General features: G+C 39.1%; 1 protein-coding gene across 10 annotated transcripts in view; it reads left to right on the top strand.

Annotated features, from left to right (window-relative positions):
• GPATCH2L (G-patch domain containing 2 like) overlaps positions 1 to 21,139 on the top strand; it is a 64,236-nt gene that overhangs the window by 22,458 nt on the left and 20,639 nt on the right. For 6 of the 10 annotated variants that reach the window (XR_011073828.1, XM_068542130.1, XM_068542120.1 and 3 more), the window contains exons 6-8: positions 2,231 to 2,298; positions 3,272 to 3,422; positions 5,359 to 5,444. Coding sequence is in view for 7 of the 10 variants with exons in the window: in XM_068542130.1 (XP_068398231.1) it covers positions 2,231 to 2,298; positions 3,272 to 3,422; positions 5,359 to 5,444 (305 nt within the window). In the remaining 3 variants the exon portion in view is untranslated. Of the gene's footprint in view, positions 1 to 2,230; positions 2,299 to 3,271; positions 3,423 to 4,924; positions 5,006 to 5,358; positions 5,445 to 21,139 lie in introns of all 10 variants that reach the window. The other 4 variants (XM_068542114.1, XM_068542107.1, XR_011073834.1 and 1 more) reach the window with 3 other exon arrangements.

Genomic DNA, 21,139 nt, shown 5'->3' with positions numbered 1-21,139 from the left:
CAAAAATCTTGTAAAAAAGATGATATTCTCTTTAGAGGATGAGGAAAATGTGTTCAAAGATGTTAAGGAATGTCTGATGTTACCCAGATAGAAGTGGCAAAATATAGAAAATTGAACCCAGGTCTACTTCTTTTTTATCTTTTTCAATTTAAATTTAATTAGTTATTTCATTTATTTTTTACTCTGGCTTTGAGATTGAAAATAGGTTAAGACTGGGGTTCATACCCAGTCAGAGAGGATTGTGGTGGACAAAGAATAAGGACAGGAGAGGCATTTTAGAGCATTAACATGTTTGTTCACTCAGTAAGCATCTAGAGTGCCTGTGTGTGGCAGGCTCTATGCCCAGCCAGGTATGTAGTGGTCAGAGCCACAGTCTGCCTGCCCTCAGGGAGCTACTGTTTCGTAGATTAATCAGAGAACTGTTTTCTGCAGAAGAAATGAGGCTGTTTATTTTCAGGTGAATTCATATTCTTTTTATCTTTAAATTCAATTTCAAATCTCTAATTAGAAAGACATTTGCTTATTGGAAGAATGATACCTCTTCTTTTGGATTACTCATTTTATAGGCGATAAAATGCTGCATTTGCTATTCTGAGAGCTTATTCTTATCAGGACAGCTAGCAGGGTAGGAATGCATGAGGGAGGCAGGAGGTTGGGAGTGGGGAGCAGAGCGCTGGTTTGACTTTTTCTCTTTATTGGTTAGGCTTGACAGATGATGTTCTCCCTACCACCTACCTTACTTTGTTTCAGCTCCTATAAAATAAGAGCCTTCCACTTCCATGGAAGTAAATCATTTCATCCTGGAGGCTCCCTTTAGCTTGCATGGAAGGAAAGTAGGGTCTATTGGATGTGTCTTTAATGATTTCAAATGAATAGGATAATATTTACTTGTTTAATTCATCTTCATCACCTCAAAGGGATATTTGTCATTTCTACCAGAGGTCACTGTTCTGCCCCCCTTCTTCTCCCTCCCCCATCTCTCTTCTCTTTTTCTAAATTGTAATCATAAATAATGAGTTTCATTCACAGCTCCCTGCCAGCGAGCTGCTAATTACGCAAAGTACTGCTTGTAATTTACACAGTAATAAACTGTAAATTTAAACATTACGGCACTTTAAGTTAATAATTTTTCTGCTGTAACAAATAGCTCATTTTTCACCCATCTTTTCCCTTGGCCCATTACCATGGCTGTGTCTGTGACCAGGAGGCATAGGTGTAAGGAGTGAAGAATATGAAGAATACAGTATGTGAAGCCTTTTCATTTAGCTCCAATCCCACCTGAAATCTGACCTCAAATTAATTTTTCTATAGCCAGTTCTGCTGAAATGTGTACCCTAATATTTAGGCTAATCCACACACATAGATGAATGCAGATAATAATGTTTGCTCAGAAACAAATGTGAGTACCAGGCTTGACATTTTTGACGTTCATGTCTATGACTTACGCTCTCTCATCTTAACACTTCCTCATATGTGCGTAACTCTTGCTCGTGTACTGTTGGTACGCATCCCAACGTTCTGTGATAGATGTTCACTGTAAGTGTACTCACGTTAAATGAAGGGTGAGTGCCTTCTGCCATTTTCCCGTTTTTTGGATATGATTAGTTTCTGAATTGCTTGTGGTGTTACGGATATGATTTCATATTACAATCTTGAGAACCGGAAATTTAAGAAGCAATTTATACAGACTTCTATTTTTACTTTAGGACATGTTTAACAGGCAAAATACAGGGTGACGATTTTTGTAAGTTACAAAAGTCCTTTGACGTGTATACATTTAGTTAGTAGATACTTAGGTGTTACCAGTGAGGACTCAGTAAATGTCCGATTATGAAGGCTCTTGAGGCTAAAATCATAGACTCTAGGGATCTTGGTGTGCTGGCCTGTTAAAAATTGGCTGCTGTTGGATTTTTTTTAAAGTGTTTCTATTTTGATACACTTCAGTAACTCTAGGAGGTATTACTCACTATATTAAAATACTGTATATAGTAAAAAAAAATGTTTATAATGACTTTTTTTTGATCACTAGAGAAAAATAAGTTTAGAATAACATGCAATACTTTAACAGTAGAGTACCACAAAAAGACACTGTTGGATTTTAAGATTGACATCTGACTTGTGCTTTGGGGTTGCTGGTATAATTATGGGAAAGCATGAGCTTGATGACGGATCATACTTACATATTTGTTTCTGTGGTTAGATGACACTGTTATCTTCTTTGGCTTTTCAGGAGTCCAGCATGAGTAATTTGGGAACTGAGAGGATAAGCCACCTCATTAGTGACCCTCGGCAGAAAGAGTAAGTACTTAATGTATTTACTGGCTGTCTTAGCCTTTTCCTTGAAGGAGGCAGCAGGGGAACATTTTATGAAGGAACCTAAAAATTCGATTGTAGAGCTGAAAAAGAAGGTTTTAAAGATGGGTACTTTATAACAGTTAACATATGTTTTTGTTTTTTATGTTTTTGTTTTTTTAATTTTTATTTATTTATTCACTTATGGCTGTGTTGGGTTAAAATGGCTAACAACGTAAACTCATGAGAGTGATTTTTTTTTTCCTTTCTATACTAGTTTTTATTTCTTTGCTATTTATGTCTATAGGTGCTCCATTATAAAAGTAGCCTCCAATAAGGATATTATATTTTAAATTCATTTTTCTGTCTCTTAAAAATTTTTTTGTTCAAAATGGGTGATTGCCTCTGTATTCTCCTATATGGTCTTCCCATTTTTAGACCTCTAGACAGAGAGATATCTTTTTGTTCTAACTACTGTGATAAGTGCCACTGGAAAGCGTATGTGTAGCTATAGGAAAATCATTCCACCCTTTTTTGTGACAGCCTTGTCCCATAACATGATTGGCTCTTTGGTGTCTCTACTACATGTCATGGTCAGTATCCAGTTATACTCCTATACCCATCCAGCCTGGTTGAAGTTTTAATCTGTAAAATAGGCAAGATGTGGTTTATGCTCTTGTTGAATTGGGGATCCTGTTCTCATTGCACAGCTGAGAGTGCATTGGTGTCACACCACCATCTTGAGTTTTTTTAAGAGTGTCTAGTCTTCTGTATTCCATTAAAAGGCTTTTTACTTTGAGGAGTTATTTTCTGCAAAAAAAGTTCATACACATTTAACATCTCTCTCCTTTTCTCCTCCAACTCCATTTTTTCTCATTTCTTTGTCTTCATTAACCCACATCTTTTTATCTTCTCTCTAATAATGTTCCTACCACTTCTTTTATTGTTTTCTTTCCTCTTATTCTCTCCCTCTCTTTAGTTTCTGGTTACCATCAGCTGGGAAAAGAGAACGAAATCAGGTGAGATTGCTTTTCTTTGTCATCTTTATTTTATCATTTGATTTCCTTTTCTTTAGAAAGAATAAAGCGTTGGCTTCTGATTTTCCTCACATTTCTGCTTGTGCACATGAGGTAAGGTTCTTGTTCCTTATGTTATTCTGATTTTCTTGGAGGACTGTTTTCCAAGAATATCTAGTATTCACTGATAAGAACTGTAGCTAATTCCCCTTTTTAGTTTCAACTTGTGACCTTCAGTTTATTACTTACAACACATATTTCATAGGAATGCAGTTGTCATTCTGGTTTTGAACTTGGCAGTAAGAAATCAGAATGCATCAGCATCCTGTGCTGAGAAGTACAATGTTGAATCCTAAACATATGAAGCAGAGGAAGGTAGAGCTACTTTGGGTAAAGTGGGGTTGAGGCCTAGAGCCTCTTACTCTTTTACCCTAGCTACCCCTGAGGGGGCCCTTGGCATATCTAATCCTTTATAGGGGTCATAATTTTAAAATTACTGACAGTGACTCTCAATATGTTCCTTTAACGTTTGAGGCTTTTGAGTTTTGCTGGGAGAGAGGTTGCTTTACCTTGATGATTAGTTGTAAAATAGATGAAGACTGATAGGTAAAAATTCTCAGGCTTTCTATCGCTCCATCATTTTTTTTGTTTTGTTTTTGTTTTGTTTTGTTTTGTTTTGACTGCTTATTAGCTTGTTAAGTTGATAAACATTTTAGACTTGGAACTTTCATCTTGAAGTTACTGTTTCAAAATGAAACATTTAGTGGTACACCTAACTGGTGTGTATTTATTATATGATTTTAGTTGGCTTGTGGATACAGAATTTTTACTTTTAAGTTCTGATAATTTACTTTAGAAACATGTAATCATTCTATCAAACTTGTTATTTCATAGAAATATAGTAAGGACAAGGGTGAGTAAAAATAATTGATACAAAGAAAAATATTAAATAGTAGAGTGGGTGGTGGGCAGATAAAGAGAAAGCCATTAAGGTGGGATGTGAGAGATTGCAGTTTGGGGAATGCTAAGCAAGGGTATTAATTGTGTTTGCATCAGAGGATCTAAAGGCAAAGAGACCTGTGATGATCACCTAGTCCAGATGTGTTATTTACAAATGAGATGTGTTATTTACAAATGAGGTTTAAGCTATTTGCCCAAAGTCATACAACATTGGGACTGGAACCTCTATGACAGAACAGTTGCTTAGTTTGTATACTTTTTAAGTCCTTTTGAAATTACCATTCAGTGTTCTTCTAGTATTGATATATATTTACTTCTCAAATTTTGGGGAAGGAGTACTTATTGTGGAAAAAATCCAAAGAAAGGTAGCCAACATAAAGTGAGGTACTTTTATTATAGTGTCCTAGTTGATCCTTACAGCCCCCTTTTGAGGTGAATAGGTGTTTTACAGATGAGAAACTGAAATTACTTGTTAAACCGAAAGTAATATTTTATGTAGCCCTCACAATAATCCCATAAAATAGGTAAGACAGATAGTGATACATCTATTTTACAGATGAGGATAGTAAAGGTCAAAGAGATTTTGTGGTTTTTAATATATGGCAACTCAGTTGTAGGCTGGAACTAAACGTTGGGTATTCTAATTCTTAATCTAGTTCTGTTTCCACTACACTGCTGCTGGTATGTGCTAACCAGTTATTCACTGGAAACATCTGCCAGGATAAGGAAATGAAAAGGTAATTTCATGCTAGTATTCTTGGGAACAAGGGCTGATAATCAATAGGCATAAGTTCCCTTTATGTCAGTTAGGAAGTACTATCTTTTGCCATTTAAGTAATTATTGTGTATCAGAAGTTTTTGAAAAATTGTTGCTTACCAAGGAATAGTCTGTTTTTTGAGGCGTGCTAGATCAGTTATGCTACATTCATGGGTACACTGTTGAATATGCACAACTTTATTGAATGGTGTCTGTGTTATGGCAAGAGAGTTGAACAGTCAAAGGGCAAAAGTAAGCAAGTAGCAGGTAGCCCTTTAGGATCAGGTCTGTTTCATATAAGCCATACTGAAGTAATCTCATTTATTCCTGCAGTTTAATCCTCTTTCTCCCCTTTACTCCCTGGATGTTCTTGCTGATGCTTCTCACCGAAGATGTTCACCAGCACACTGCTCTGCCAGGTAATTGTCTTCGAGTGACTAGATGATACTATTTCCTTTTTATAACACTTTGCAAATTAAAGTATGTTAGTGTATACTATCCAATTTGATCTTTTCAACAACCTTTTGAGGTCAGTAGTTGTTTTATAGGTGCAGAAACTGAGGCAGAGTGTTGAAGTTCTTTCCTGTGGTCACATGGCTAGGATGTGATTTAAATCTCAACTTTGACCTAAGTTCTGGCTCCTATTCCGTATTTCTTCTGCTAGAAGCCCCATCCTCAAAGAACGTTATTAATGGTGCTTGCCATGACCTGCAAAACCCTGCATGATCTGACTCCTGCCTTCATGTCCAGCCTCCTTTCATAGACTTTGTCCTCCTCACTGGGGAAGAGATCCAGCTGCACCAGGGAGCTCCACTTTGTTCTTCAAAAATTGCAACCCTTTCCTGCTGCTGAACCTTCACACGTGTTCCCTTTGCCTGGACTGCCACCTTAGAGCTCTTCCCATGATTGGCTCCTTCTCATCTCAGCTCAGGCCACCTCCTCAGGGAGGACCTGTCAGACCGCCCTGTCTAAAGGGGCCACCTATGCCACTCGCCATTCATTATCTCTTTCCTTTAGAGCTTTAGTCACAGTCTGAAATGACTTTGCTTATTGTTTTTTTTTCTTCCTGCTTTCCCCTTGGTTTCTCATTAGAATATAAGCTTCTAGGTGCTGGGACCTTGTCTTGTTCCCTGATATGTCCCCAGTACCTAACACAGTGTCTGGCACTTACTGGGCATTCAGTGTATATTTGTCAGAAAGAGTCCTGCACCTGCATAGCAGAATGAAACCAGTGCCTCTGAATATAAATTCTAAGTTGGGTGACATGCAAGGTAAATATGGTTTCAGTGATGGCATGCCCTAGCAGGTTTTTGTGCACAAGGAGCAACTAATAGGCTGAACCATAGAACTTTTATTACTTCTAGTGGCACAAAGAATTTTTTTCCAAGGTTCTGATGATTTTTTTTTTCTGTTTTTCTTCCTAACACATTCTTAAGTGGATATGTTCATAGATTTGGGGTGCAGGCTGCACAAAGAAATTATTCTTTCATGGATACAGTTAGAACTTTTGCTGTGGGCTGTAATAATAAACTCTGCATTATAACCTACTGCCTAGCCTTCTACTGGAAAAGTAGTATTTCAATAGGGAAAGTCATTTGAAAAGAGAGACTATCACACATGGTGTTAACTAAGAACTTGGAAGATTAGGGGATATTAATAAACTACTGTAAGGCCTTTTCTTTAGTTGTATGCTGTTTGGTCATCATTCATTCATCATTTGCTGACTCCCTACTGTGCGCCAGGCACTTTGTTTAGGTACTACCCCTAAGGAGCTTATATCCTCATGGGAAGGTCAGGTGTGGAAATGGAGAACTACAATTTGTAGTGACAAGTGCCTAAAGGTGTGCAGCAGAGTGATAGCAGCACAGAGGAGCGGCTCCTCACTCAGGCTCAGGGAGCTTTTCTTAGAGGTGGTGGTGCTCAGGCTGACTTGGAAGGCGAGGTTTCAATCCATACGAAAGCAGTCCGGCTGTTTGTCTTTTTTTTTTTTAACATCTTTACTGGAGTATAATTGCTTTACAATGTTGTGTTGGTTTCTGCTGTATAACACAGTGAATCAGCTATACGTATACATATATCCCCATATCCCCTCCCTCTTGCGCCTCCCTCCCACCCTCCCTCCCTATCCCACCCCTCTAGGTGGTCACAAAGCACTGAGCTGATCTCCCTGTGCTATGCGGCTGCTTCCCACTAGCTATCTGTTTTACATTTGGTAGTGTATATATGTCCATACCACTCTCTCACTTCATCCCGGCTTACCCTTCCCCCTCCCTGTGTCCTCAAGTCCATTCTCTACGTCTGCATCTTTATTCCTGTCCTGCCCCTAGGTTCATCAGAACCATTTTTTTTTTTAGATTCCATATATATGTGTTAGCATACGGTATTTGTTTTTCTCCTTCTGACTTTTTTCACTCTGTCTGACAGACTCTAGGTCCATCCACCTCACTACAGATAACTCAGTTTCATTTCTTTTTATGGCTGAGTAATATTCCATTGTATATATGTGCCACATCTTCTTTATCCATTCATCTGTCGATGGACACTTAGATTGCTTCCATGTCCTGGCTATTGTAAATACTGCTGCAGTGAACATTGTGTTACAAGCCTCTTTTTGTTTTTGTTCTTGTTTTGTTTGCTTTTTTTAATAAATTTTTAAAATTTATTTATTTTTATTTTTGGCTGCATTGGGTCTTCGTTGCTGCATGCAGGCTTTCTCTAGTTGGGGCTAGCGGGGGCTACTCTTCATTGTGGTGCGTGGGCTTCTAATTGCTGTGGCTTCTCTTGCTGCGGAGCACGGGCTCTAGGCACGTGGGCTCAGTAGTTGTGGCTCGTGGGCTTAGTTGCTCCACGGCACGTGGGATCTTCCAGGACCAAGGCTCGAACCTGTGTCCTCTGCATTGGCAGGTGGATTTTTAACCACTGCACCACCAGGGAAGCCCCATCTTTTTGAATTACGGTTTTCTCAGGGTATATGCCCAGTAGTGGGATTGCTGGGTCATATGGTAGTTCTATTTTTAGTTTTTTAAGGAACCTCCATACTGTTCTCCATAGTGGCTGTATCCATTTACATTCCCACCAACACAGCTGTTTGTCTTAATACCAAATAAAATAATGGCTGTGTGTGCTCTTTGGGAGGACTGTATGAGTAACACCGTGTTATGTCAGATGCTGAAAGTGTATTATTTGCCCTTCTCCCTTTACCTTTGCTGCCTAGAGCTGTGCTGTGCTAAGATTGGTATCCTTGCTTTTATCAGGTTTCCTGTTGCCTTTAAGGCCTTATCCTGGTTGGAGTGGGTGTGAGCTTCTTGTTTCTTTGTGTATCTCATTATCCACATCATTATCTTCATTCTTTTACCAGCAGTGCTGGTGGCTGGACTTGGAAACATAAGGAAGCCTAGGCTGTGTTTCTGGTGCACTCAGTTCTAGGGAAATATTGCTTATTGCTTCAGACCATTGCTGAAAGCAAGATGAGAGAATGTGGACAATTATAGCTCATCCTTGTCCTGCCTGACATCATTCCTGGGCCAGTGGATACAAAGTAGGTTGCAAACATGAAGGTTCTTTGGGGTAGAGGGAAGAAATTTAAAAAATTTTTAAATGTATCTTAAATAAATACAGTTACTTATTATCTTATCCTTAAAAATTTTTTTTTGCTTTAAGTTGTACGTGCATTAGTCTAGCAGCACGTATTTTTGTTTTATGTGTGTGTATTACATATATAAGAAGGGTTTGTTCACATTTTTTCCTGGTGAGGGTGCACAATCAATAGTTTGGCAACCCCTGATCTGTGGGAAATGGTCAGCACAAGTGACCTCTGCAGGTTTTAGGAAATGTGGATGATGGTCTCACTTAGCCCTCCGGGCTCCCTGTTTTCCTTAATAGCAGGGTCCCTGCCCACTAAGTAGTCAGTAGAGAAGGAGCAGTCTAGCTCCAGTGTGGCTGACTGATGAGATCGGATTCACAAGTAGATGGTGGGCTTTGTAAAGAGTGGACCGTTTAACAAAGCCTGGCACCTAGGAAGGAATGTTAAAGAGTGCTGGTGGTAGGGAAGAGGCAGGTGAATGACCGTATGAAAAACTGTTTCGAATGGAAATTTTATCTTTTTCTTGTTCCATTTTATTTGTAGTAGGAAAAGATTTCTTTCAAAGCATCTGGGCAGCATTGGGAATTTCATACCCATTATTAGAACGATTTGTGTGTGTGTGTGTGTGTGTGTGTGTGGTGACCATGTTATCATTAGTGGTATAATTTTATTTTGCGAAGAGAGAAGTGTTTTCTGTTTTATCACAGCTTTCCCCGAGGAGGGCTGGTGTATTAATTTGCTGTATTGCCTCCTGGCTGTTCCCAGGCTGTTTTTCCTCTTCATCATGGAATTTTTAATGGCCCTACTGCCTCTTGGGAAGCATGTGAGGAAGAGTTCCTTGGGGAGTGCTTCCCTTTTTTCACATGCCTATAATTACTCTCCTGTAAGAGCACAAAGAGTTTGATAATCATGCCTGAACTGTGAAGATTTCCTACTTTCGGGTTACTGAGCTGAGGCTGCTTCCTGCCTGGACGTGGCCAGTTCCACTCCCCCAAACCCTCAGCTGCAGGAGAGGGAGTGCTCCTCAAGCACCTGCTTCCTCACTGCTGGAGCCTTAACACAGCTCTGGTTCTCTGAGTGAGGCCTGGGGACCGCTGGGGGGCGATGAGTGACCTCAAGGTACTCTCTTGTTTAGAATTTCATTGCATAAACAAAAAAATAACAGGGCCGTGATTTTAAGACAACGTTTGATTGATGTGTCATTTTAATACAGCCCACATGGCAAGTGCAATGAGAGCGAGTCTTTGTGGTCTTTGTACCACCTAATCGATTTGTGGGCTAAGAGGTTTTCAGAAGTGCCACTCTAGAAATACGTAAGTTTGGTGGTTTTCATCCCTGGCTGTACTTTTGAGTCACCTGAGAAGCTTTAAAAAATATAGCCATGCTGGGCCACCACGTCCCAAGATTCTGATTTAATCGGCCTGGGATGAGGCCCAGGCATTAGCAGTATTTTGAAGCTCCCAGGTGTCTCTAATATGCAGCCAGGGTTGGGAACTATCGCCCTAAATGCATATGGTTTTATGACTGGTGCTTTGTAATTTGCTTAGCAGGAAATCCCATTTCATAATTGGTATGAGCTCTGTGCTTTGCTGTTGTGAGCACAGTTCTGTATGGGAGGTAGAACCCTGGGCTTCGCTTAGCTTTGGAGAACTGCTGCAGGTGAGGAAGAGAGTGCTAGGGTCTAGCACAGTGCCCAGCACATAGTGATTAACAAATGGGCAGAGTTGGTGGGTGGGTTGTGGATAGTGGGCAGGGTACCTAGATGAAATTCGTAAACCAGCTGTTTTGGTTTGGTTGTTTTGGTTGCTGGTATTGGGCTGTTGCTATTAAAGTAGTAAGACTTGGTTCCGGTATTAAGAATTGCTGCTGCTCAAAGTATGAAAGTAGAATGCAGAGGGAACTCGGGATTTTTTTCTGCAGAAATTTTTCACAGTAAATGGGTTAAAATTTTTTTTCCATTTAGTTTTTATACAGTTTAGAAAAAATAATTAAAATTACCTTCAAAATTAAAAAGAGATATTACAGTGATATATAATTTATAAGTAGATATTTATGTATTGGTTTCATGCTCAAAATTTTATTGGAAAGACTATATAATCTGAAAAGTTGTAGACCAATAATAATGTAGAAGAGTAGCATTCAGTCTACAGGTCCAGTGATAGTGGGCCATCCATTTAAAGAAATTTGATGTGTCTATTTAATAGACTACTATAAAGCCACTAAATTCACCACTAAATTACATGGAAAAGAATTGTATTTCATAGCAGTGGAAAAAACTTAAGAAAGCATATATAAATATAAAAGTTTAATGTGTATTTTTATTTTCACATGAGTCAAAAACGTAAGGTTATATAATACAATTTTAATTCTGTGAGTGTATGTATGTATCTGTCTCCTGTATTTTTGCATTCTTCTGTGTCATTTTTCTATGTTTTCTGTAAGTACATGGAATACTTTTTAAATTAAAAAATATGTAGGTATTTGAAGGTTATGTCATATTCAGATTTATGGGACTCACGTTCTCTAGAATATTGTTAGCACTCCATTTATATTTAGTGAATCCTTGGATGGATAAATGAATTAATGAATAAAACTTTTCTTATTCTAAAAAAAAAGAATTGCTGCTGCTCCAACGGCAGATGGTGTGATTGGTGTTGTGGTAGAGGCGGTGGTATTGCTGTCAAGGACACAGTCCTGGAATGGTAATAAGGAACTAGTGCTGTAGGCAGCTTTTCCCAAAATGAGAGATTTATTGATTGTGAAGGATAGCTTTTTTTTTTTTTAACCATTATTGTCTTAGAAAACCATAACTGGAACTTATCAATTGCTACATCTCTTTGTGTGATGCACAAGTCACCAGTTGTAGTTTTTGAGTGTCTTGCGGCAGTTTTGAGTTTTCTCCAACTTTCCTGACCTTTCCTCTATTTTGGGTGGTGACTTGGTAATGTATCACCATTTCCATTTATTCCTTCTTAATCTCACATTAGTGTGAGGCAGACTCAGGTAAGAATCTTGGCTTTACCTGGGCGAAAGACTTAACCTCTCCATACCTCAATTTCCTCACCTCGAAAATGAAAATATCAATATTTTGGGGGCTAGTGGGGCTCAAAATGAAATAGTATATTTGAATATTTAGCATACTGGTAGCTAAAATTATTATTTTTGTTATATAGTTACCACCCTACCCTGTTCTTAGGATAATTTCAGTTTTACAAACCTTGAGTTGGCTTCCAGAGTCGTTTGCTAATGAGAAGTAGTACAGCTTCTTGAGGTGCTTAAAATGACCTCAAGTGGACTATAAGAGGAGGCATTTGGACAGTGCTTGGGTGAAAAAGAGAGAGACCTTCCTGCCCGTTACAGAGTTGAAATGTGATAGGCTGCACTCATTGTAATTCATTTTATCTGTTCACAAACGTTATGATCTGCATGTCAGAGGTGTGTGCCCAGCTGGCTGTGCCACTTGACAAGGAGTTTCAAAGAGCAAAAAGAAGACTCAATTCATACTATTTATTTTGACCTTTGGAGCCATAGTAAACAGCCTCAGGTTTTACCTCAGGGCTTGGGGGAAAGAACCTTTATTAGTCCTCTATCTGTTGGGATGCTGTGATGCACAGCAGCCCTTGCTCACCTCTTTAGTGCCTCGGTTTTGGTCATGTGTTAGGAAATGTTTCTGCTCTAATGTTGTCCATAAGGCTGCCCAATCCTACTGGAATTCCCATTATATAGTACACAGTTCTGGAATCTTTTGTCCTCTGTTGGACAGTCTTGTTTATAGCAGCTCTCAGCCAGCTGGCATCTTACTGCTGGAGTGGAATGATGAAAGCATTTTCTCTCTCTGTTTTGCTATTGTAATATACCCATCCTTCTAACTGATGTGAAACTATTCTGCTCCTGTGGGTGGCATGAAACAGCTTCATGATATGCTAACCTTGGCCCAGCCAAGGGAAGTAGATTATGGAGAATTTTCAGGTGCTAGTGAGCAGTTTGTCAGAGACTGCTGAGGGTTAGTTAGGTTTGAGTGAAAACACTAGTGGGATTGCTAAGATCTCTTCCTATTAGATAAAGCTCCTTTGTGTCCTCTAATTGTGAGGTCGTCTTCTCTCTCTGGCTGCTTCTAGTGTCATAGGCCTGGATCCTCTAATATGTGCAAGTTTGTGAAAATACATTTCCCCTACTGGGTGTTTAATAAATGTCAGTTAACCCTGAAGGTAAAAATCACATGTGAGGAAGGGGTTTCTACATCCTTAGATTTAATCCTCTTTTTCCACAATTTACCCTCACACTTTCCTTGTTCCTTGATTACAGCTCAGTGTCTTGTATCTGTTAGTTCTTTATGCTTCGGCCTCCCTCACTATGTTGTGAGCTCCTGGTGGACGGGGCCCTTGGCTCAGTCATCTTGTATATAACCTCTCTACATCCAGCATAATGTAGGCCTCCATAAATTTTTGTTAAAAATAATTGAGGTGAATAGATTAGTAATTAAGGAGAATAATTGGAATATATGATTTATATGACCTATGGTCCTTAGAAATATCAATAATTTTTTCCTGATGTTACTTATTTGTGTGTGCTTAAGGAAAAGTACAGCAAATAAATACCTTTTCCCAGTAAATTTTATTTTTATTTCATACCAAAAACTGAACTTTTCAATGAGTTTTTAAAATGAGTGATTTTTGAAGGTGAACCATTCCTTAAATTAGCTTGCCATCGGCAGATAAAGATTGTTTTCTTTCCTTAGGAGTGACTCTAAACATCTTTGTTCTAAATCTAAAGCAGTCATTTCAGTTATTTTTTTTGCCAACATTGGTGCTATTAAACATGCATGTATTTCTCAAAGTTTTTTTTTTGTTTTTGTTTTTCCCTAAAAGTACATTCCTGCCCCAGGGACATAGTGATCTGCCTAGTTTCCTAAGTAACACTGCAGTTTTAACAACTCACCTGATCTTTTCAGTTACCTGCAGTAAAAAATGAAATAGATTTGTTTTGTTTATGTGTGGATATACAGAATACTCTTTCAATTAATTGTTAATCTTCAGCATTCACCTTCACATTTATGAAGTGAATTTAGTGTTTTTCCCTGAAGTAAGAATTTTTGAAGAGTGTATTTATTATTTTTAATGTTCATTCCACTTCCACCTCCCTGAGTTCTTTTTGGCAAATGCTGCTGAATGTGATGCTTTTAGGGGAAGTACTGACCTGGCATTCATGCTGTGAAAGAAGTAGTGCCCAAAGAATACTGAGGCCCAGATCAGATGAAACAGAAAAAGAGTGAGCTTTGCTGTCTGTCTTTTCTCTGGGTTAATTGCTTGCATACTGGGGAACAATACTTTTATCTACATTTATATTCATTTAGTCATTCTGTTATTCTTTAAGTTAAATATTTAGATTTGTTTTATGGACTAGCTTGGCTTTGGGAATTTGGTCTATTTTTTTTAGCTCAGTAATTTTCACCGTAGGTAGAAGCTTATGAGAATTACCTGAGGAAGAATTTCAAAATAAACATTACAGATTCTTCTCCCATCCCGGCATGGTGGGAGATGTGTATTTTGTGAAAGTTCCTTACATGATTCTGATAACCATATGTCACTTCAATTGAGAAGGAACTTTTAACTTGGTAGAGATTTTAGCTTAACTAATACTTAGCCTTTTTTGCCCCTGCATAATTGAAAGGTCCTCTCCCTCCTCACACAGTACATGGTTCAACACAAAAGCAACTGTGTACTGCTCTTAAAAAGAGTTTTTAAAAATCTAGTTAAATCTTCTACCGTTCAACCTATAAGGATGGGGGTTTGTGTGTTGGTGAGAAGGGGAAGCCCACACTCTTCTCCTGTCCTTTGTGATGCCTCGCCTGTGTGTTGTCCCTTTTCAGTTTCTGTCTTTTGAGACAGTGACACAGAGTAAAAGAACACAATTTTCTTTTTGTTCTTCAGACTACAAAAAAGGAGTTTAATAACGAAAATAATGTAGTAGTTTATAATAACCAAAATATGAAAGGTCTACAAAAAGGTAACATGATGCAAAAATAAAACAACACAAATTAAAGAAATAACACATTAAACAGAAAGGGAGCCAAGTGGTTAAATACTCCTAAGTGAAAATGGGGGTGGGGATAGTTCAATCTGTTTTTCCTTCCCTTCCTTAATGCTTTATGTCTACAATTTATAGATATGGAATTTTGGGGGATAAACAGAAAATTGGAACTGCCTCTTGAATAGGAAGCTGAGCTGCAGCAGTTGCCTGCCGCCACGCACAGGTCCCCAAAGAACACAAGGGGCCCTTCCAGCCCACACAGAGTGCTCTCCACTCCGGTGCAGGCCTCTCCTAACGTCCTGAATGTGCTGCACAGCACGGCAGGTTCATCTCCTGTCTCCTTGAATCCTCCTGCTCCGAGCACCCGGCTTCCTCTTGGCTTTCCCCTGGCTCGTTCTGAGTTCTCGTCCTTCTTTGTCCTCTAAGGCAGCGGTCCCCAACCTCTTTGGCACCGGTTTCATGGAAGACAGTGTTTCCATGGACGGGGGTGGGGGGATGGGGGCTGGTTCAGGCAGTAATGTGAGCGATGGGGAGCGGCAGATGAAGCTTCACTGGCTTGCCCGCCGCTCACCTCCTGCCGTGCGGCCCGTTTCCTAACAGGCCTCGGACTGGTAGCTATCCGCGGCCCAGGGGTTGGGGACCCCTGCTCTAAGGTTTTTCCCAAGTAGGGAAAATTAGATTTCCCCAAGCTGTAAACTCTGCCATTACTAGAGTTCACTTGGACCTGTCCTGCTGTAACAGTTTGGCTGTGTCTCATCCTCCCTCCCCACATCTTTACTAGGAAGGGACACAGCGAAGATATCCCTTCTGTACTCAGCCCTAAGTTGTGAAGTTATTCTACTTCTTTTGAAATAGCTCTCCAACCTGGAAATGATCTTAAGAGAAATGTTTTAAGAGGGAAGGAGCACTAAGCTGAATTTAGGAATGAGCATGACTTCTCTTTATCTCTGCCTCAGTTTCTCTCTTATGCAGATTCTGTAACTAGGAAAGCTGTGCAGCTGGAAATAGGACTAGGCTACAAGCCCATTAGGGAAGAGACTCTGCTTTGTTCACCACCGTATTCCCCCAGTGCTCAGTAAAAACTCAGTGAACAATGAAAGAAGCAAAAAAAAAAAAAAACTCTCCTGAGTAGAAAGGAAGTAGTCCACACAGAAATATATACTTTTACAACAAAATAAGGTTATTGACTTAATAAACTGTGTTACCTGGTTTCAGAAAGCCTTCAGTTCTTTCCTAAGTTATAACCAGAGGAATTTACAAAATTTGAAGGTGTAACAATTAGGAGTGGGAATGGGGTGGTAGAAGTAGATCATTTACTGCAGAGAAGTTACAGGCTGAAGGCTTAGCAGTTGGGGGGAGGTCATTTAATGTAGGGACGATTAACCCTGAAGCCCTTAACATCACCGAGCAGGGACGAGTGGGGATCCAAGAAGCAAGGCCTAGAGGGGCTGGTAGTGCAAGGGCCACCTAAACCTTTCAGTCCACAGCAGCCTTCTAAGGACGTTGCAGAATATAGTGCAGTGAATAACTATGTGCAGAATAGTAGGTAAATACTTATTTTCACTTTACTAAAATAAATAAGCATTTAAAAAACTACCATATTTCTATTTAAAGTGGTTAACAATGTAAACATTTTGGTGCATAAATGGCTTCATCTTTTTACTCCAAAATGTGTCATTCCTGGAAAATGTGAGATAAATGTTACTAACTAGGTCCATAAAGGAGTGATAATATGTGCCTTCAACCATCTTACTGACATACATCAAACATGCAGAGCTATGAAATGATGGATGGTGTGTAAATAAAAGGCAGTATTTATTTCATTTAGCTCAAGTTGATACTTTGAGAATTACTATCTTAAAACCCTTTTGAGTGCTTTTCTTATGCTTGTTATTTTGCATCTGTCAAAACTTAGCATTTTATAGACATTGATTGACCTTGAAGAGCAATATTTTTTTTAATATAAATTTATTTATTTTTGGCTGCATTAGGTCTTCGTTGCTGCGCGGGCTTTTCTCTGATTGCGGCGAGTGGGGGCTACTCTTAATTGCGGTGCGCGGGCTTCTCATTGGTGGTGGCCTGTCTTGTGGAGCACGGGCTCTAGGCGCGCAGCCTTCAGTAGCTGTGCGGCACGTGGGCTTAGTTGCTCCGTGGCACGTGGGATCTTCCTGGACCAGGGCTTGAAGTGGTGTCCCCTGCATTGGCAGGCGGATTCCTAACCACTGCGCCACCAGGGAAGCCCTCCATATGCTTTTAAACTGTGGAAGTTGCCAGATTGGGGACCTCTGAATAGGAAAATTTGCCCATTCAACAGTAGTCTTGTTGCCTTGCTAACTAGGTTCTCTTAGATTTGACTCAGGTTTCAGTTTTAAGACTATTAAGCCATGAGTCTTGATTCCCCACCTAGGACTACGAATTAGGAGTCCATCTGATATAATTTTATTAGAGTCCTTTTTATATGTTTTGTACTCTGGCTGTGTTTTAAAAATTGTGGTAAAATATCATAACATAAAATTTACCGTTTTAGGGAATTCCCTGTCAGTCCAGTGGTTAGGACTTGGCACTTTCACTGCTGTGGGCCCAGGTTCAATCCTGGTGGGCAACTAAGATCCCATAAGCTGTGCAGCATGGCCAAAAAAAAGAAAAATTTTACCATTTTAACCACCTATAAGTGTACAATTGAGTATTTTGTTTTTAGAACTTTTAGTCATTCATATCAGTTTTATTCTACAGATATTTAGTGGGGATCAGCTATGTGCCTTGTGTGGAAGTTGGTAGATCACTGGAAAATTATGAAAGAAATGTAAATATGGTCCCTGTTCTCAAGGAGATTAGCCTCATTTGGGAAAAAAGATATGTATACACCGGATAAATAATGATTCATGGTAGATAAGGCCTAGGATGTTCAAGGAAAGCTCTGTATAAATGTGAGGCTCAGCTTGGTCCTTAGTCAGGGGTAGGATCTATCTAGGTTGAGAGGAAGGAGGAAGTAGGGAACTAAAATAGTGTGCCAGTGTCCTAGCTATGGCAATCAGAAGAAAAAGAAATGAAAGAAGTCCAAATTGGAAAAGAAGAAGTAAAACCGTCACTGTTTGCAGATGACATGATACTATACATAGAAAATCCTAAAGATGCTACCAGAAAACTACTAGAGCTCATCAGTGAGTTCTGTAAAGTTGCAAGATACAAAATTAATACACAGAAATCTCTTTCATTTCTGTACACTAACAGCAAAAGATCAGAAAGAGAAATTAAGGAAACAATCCCTTTTACCATTGCATCAAAAAGAATAAAATATCAGGAGTAAACCTACCGAAGGAGGCAGAAGACCTGTACTCAGAAAACTATAAGACTCTGATGAAAGAAATTGAAGATGAGACAAACAGATGGAAAAATATATTCTTGGATTGGAAGAGTCAATATTGTCAAAATGACTGTACCACCCAAGGCAATCTGCAGATTCAGTGCAATCCCCATCAAATTACCAATGGCATTTTTCACAGAACTAGAACAAAAAAATCTTAAAATTTGTATGGAGACACAAAAGACCCCGAATAGCAAACTTGAGAAAGAAAAACAGAGCTGGAGGAATCAGGCTCCCTGACTTCAGACTCTACTACAAAGCTGCAGTCATCAAAACAGTATTGGTACTGGCACAAAAACAGAAATACAGATCAATGGAACAGGATAGAAAGTCCAGAGATAAATCCATGCATCTATGGTCAATTAATCTACGACAAAAGGAGGCAAGAATATACAATGGAGAAAAGACAGTCTCTTCCATAAGTGGTGCTGGGAACACCGGGCAGCTACTTGTAAAAGACTGAAATTAGAACATTCTCTAACACCATACACAAAAATAAACTCAAAGTGGATTAAAGACCTAAATGTAAGACCAGATACTATAAAATTCTTAGAGGAAAACATAGGCAGAACACTCTTTGACATAAATTGCAGCAATATCTTTTTGGATCCACCTCCTAGAGTAATGAAAATAAAAACAAAAATAAACAAATAGGACCTGATTAAACTTAAAAGCTTTTGCACAACAAAGGAAACCATAAACAAAACAAAAAGACAACCCACAGAATGGGAGAAAATATTTGCAAATGAGTCTACTGACAAGGGATCAATCTCTAAAATATACAAACAGCTCATGCAGCTCAATATCAAAAAAAATAAACAACCCAGTCAAAAAGTGGGCAGAAGATCTAAAAAGACATTTCTCCAAAGACGACGTACAGATGGCCACAAAGCACATGAAAAGATGCTCAACATCACTAATCATTAGAGAAATGCAAATCAGAACTACAATGAGGTACCACCTCATGCCAGTCAGAGTGGCCATCATTAAAAAGTCTACAAATAAGAAATGCTGGAGAGGCTGTGAAGAAAAGGGAACCCTCCTGCATTGTTGGTGGGAATGTAAGTTGGTGCATCCACTGTAGAAAACAGTGTGGAGGTTCCTCAGAAAACTAAAAATAGAATTACCATATGATCCAGCAGTCCACTCCTGGGCATATATCCAGAGAAAATGAGTCTGTCATACAGAGTGAAGTAAGTCAGAAAGAGAAAAACAAATACCATATGCTAACACATATATATATGGAATCTAAAAAAAAAAAAAAAAAAAAGGTTCTGAAGAACCTAGGGGCAGGACAGGAATAAAGACGCAGACATAGAGAATGGACTTGAAGACATGGGGAGGGGGAAGGATAAGCTGGGACAAAGTGAGAGAGTGGCATGGACATATATACACTACCAAGTGTAAAGTGGATAGCTGGTGGGAAGCAGCCACATAGCACAGGGAGATGAACTCGGTGCTTTGTGACCACCTAGCGGGTGGGATAGGGAGGGTGAGAGGGAGACGCAAGAGGGAGGAGATATTGGGATGTATGTATATGTATAGCTCATTCACTTTGTTATAAAGCAGAAACTAACGCACCATTGTAGAGCAATTAGACTCCAATAAAGATGTTAAAAAAAAGATACATGCACCCCAATGTTCATTGCAGCACTATTTACAATAGCCAAGACATAGAAGCAACCTAAATGTCCATTGACAAGAATGGATAAAGAAGATGTGGTACGTATATACAGTGGAATATTACTCAGCCATAAAAAAGAATGAAATAATGCCATTTACAGCAACATGGATGGACCTAGAGATTATCATACTAAGTGAAGTAAGTCAGACAAAGACAAATACCATATGATATCACTTTTATGTGGAATCTAAAAAACTATACAGGGCTTCCCTGGTGGCGCAGTGGTTGGGGGTCTGCCTGCCAATGCGGGGAACACGGGTTCGGGCCCTGGTCCGGGAGGATCCACATGCCGCGGAGCAGCCGCGACTGCTGAGCCTGCGCTCTGGAACCCACATGACACAACTGCTGAAGCACAGGCACCTGGAGCCCATGCTCCGCAACAGGAGAGGCTGCCACAATGCGGGGCCCGCGCACTGCAGCGAAGAGTAGCCCCCGCTCAACGCAGCTGGGGAAGGCCCGTGCGCAGCGGCGAAGACCCAACACAGCTGAAAATAAATAAATTAATTAATTAATTTTAAAAAATAAATAAATAAAAAACTATACAAATGAACTTATTTACAAAACAGAAACACGTAGAAAGCAAATTTATGGTTACCAAATGGGAAAGGTTGTGGGAGAGATAAATTAGGAGTTTGGGATTAACATATATACACGACTATAGATAAAATAGATAATCAACAGCGCCTACCGTATAGCACAGGGAACTCTACTCAATATTCTGTAATAACCTGTATAGGGAAAGAATCTGAAAAAGAATGGATATATGTATATGTTTAACTGAATCACTTTGCTGTACACCTGAAACTAACACAATATTGTAAATCAACTATACTCCAATATAAAAATAAAAATTTTTAAACAAATAGCTTACCAGCTATTTCAGTGTTAAGTCCATTGCCTTTCAGAGAATCTTTTGCTTTTCTATCTTTGAAGCTCTCAGTTTTCTTTTTTTTTTTTTGGCCGCGACGCATGGCATGTGAGATCTTAGTTCCCTGACCAGGGATCAAACGCACACCTCCTGCAGTGGAAGCGCAGAGTCTTAACCACTGGACCGCCAGGGAATTCCCTTTTTTTTTTTTAAATAAGCTGAATAATCAGTTGAGGGAACATATTATTGCCACATAATATTTTTAAAAATCACAGAAACTAAACTTACTTATTTTATGATATAGACACTATTAAAAATCCAGATTTATAGTGATAGAAGGGTTAAACTTCCTATTAAAATTCTGTGCAAATATCTGTGTTCATGTAGCGTTAAACTTTTCAGTATATTACCAGTTGGGAATAGGTATTTCATTAGTGAGTTTAGAACAATTTCGGTTATAGTTTTTATGAAAAATAATTGTACAAAAAATAACATGTAATGAAACACATATTTATTGAAATTAATCATGAATGTCTGCTGTTCTGAATTCAGATAAGAAGTTTACAGTGGGTGTATATAGTGTAT

The sequence above is a fragment of the Eschrichtius robustus genome, chromosome 1 (genome assembly GCF_028021215.1).
Source record: "Eschrichtius robustus isolate mEscRob2 chromosome 1, mEscRob2.pri, whole genome shotgun sequence".
In the NCBI taxonomy this organism is placed as follows: Eukaryota; Metazoa; Chordata; class Mammalia; order Artiodactyla; family Eschrichtiidae; genus Eschrichtius; species Eschrichtius robustus.
Note: the sequence above shows the minus strand (reverse complement) of the source record. Positions and strands in the feature narration are given on the sequence as shown.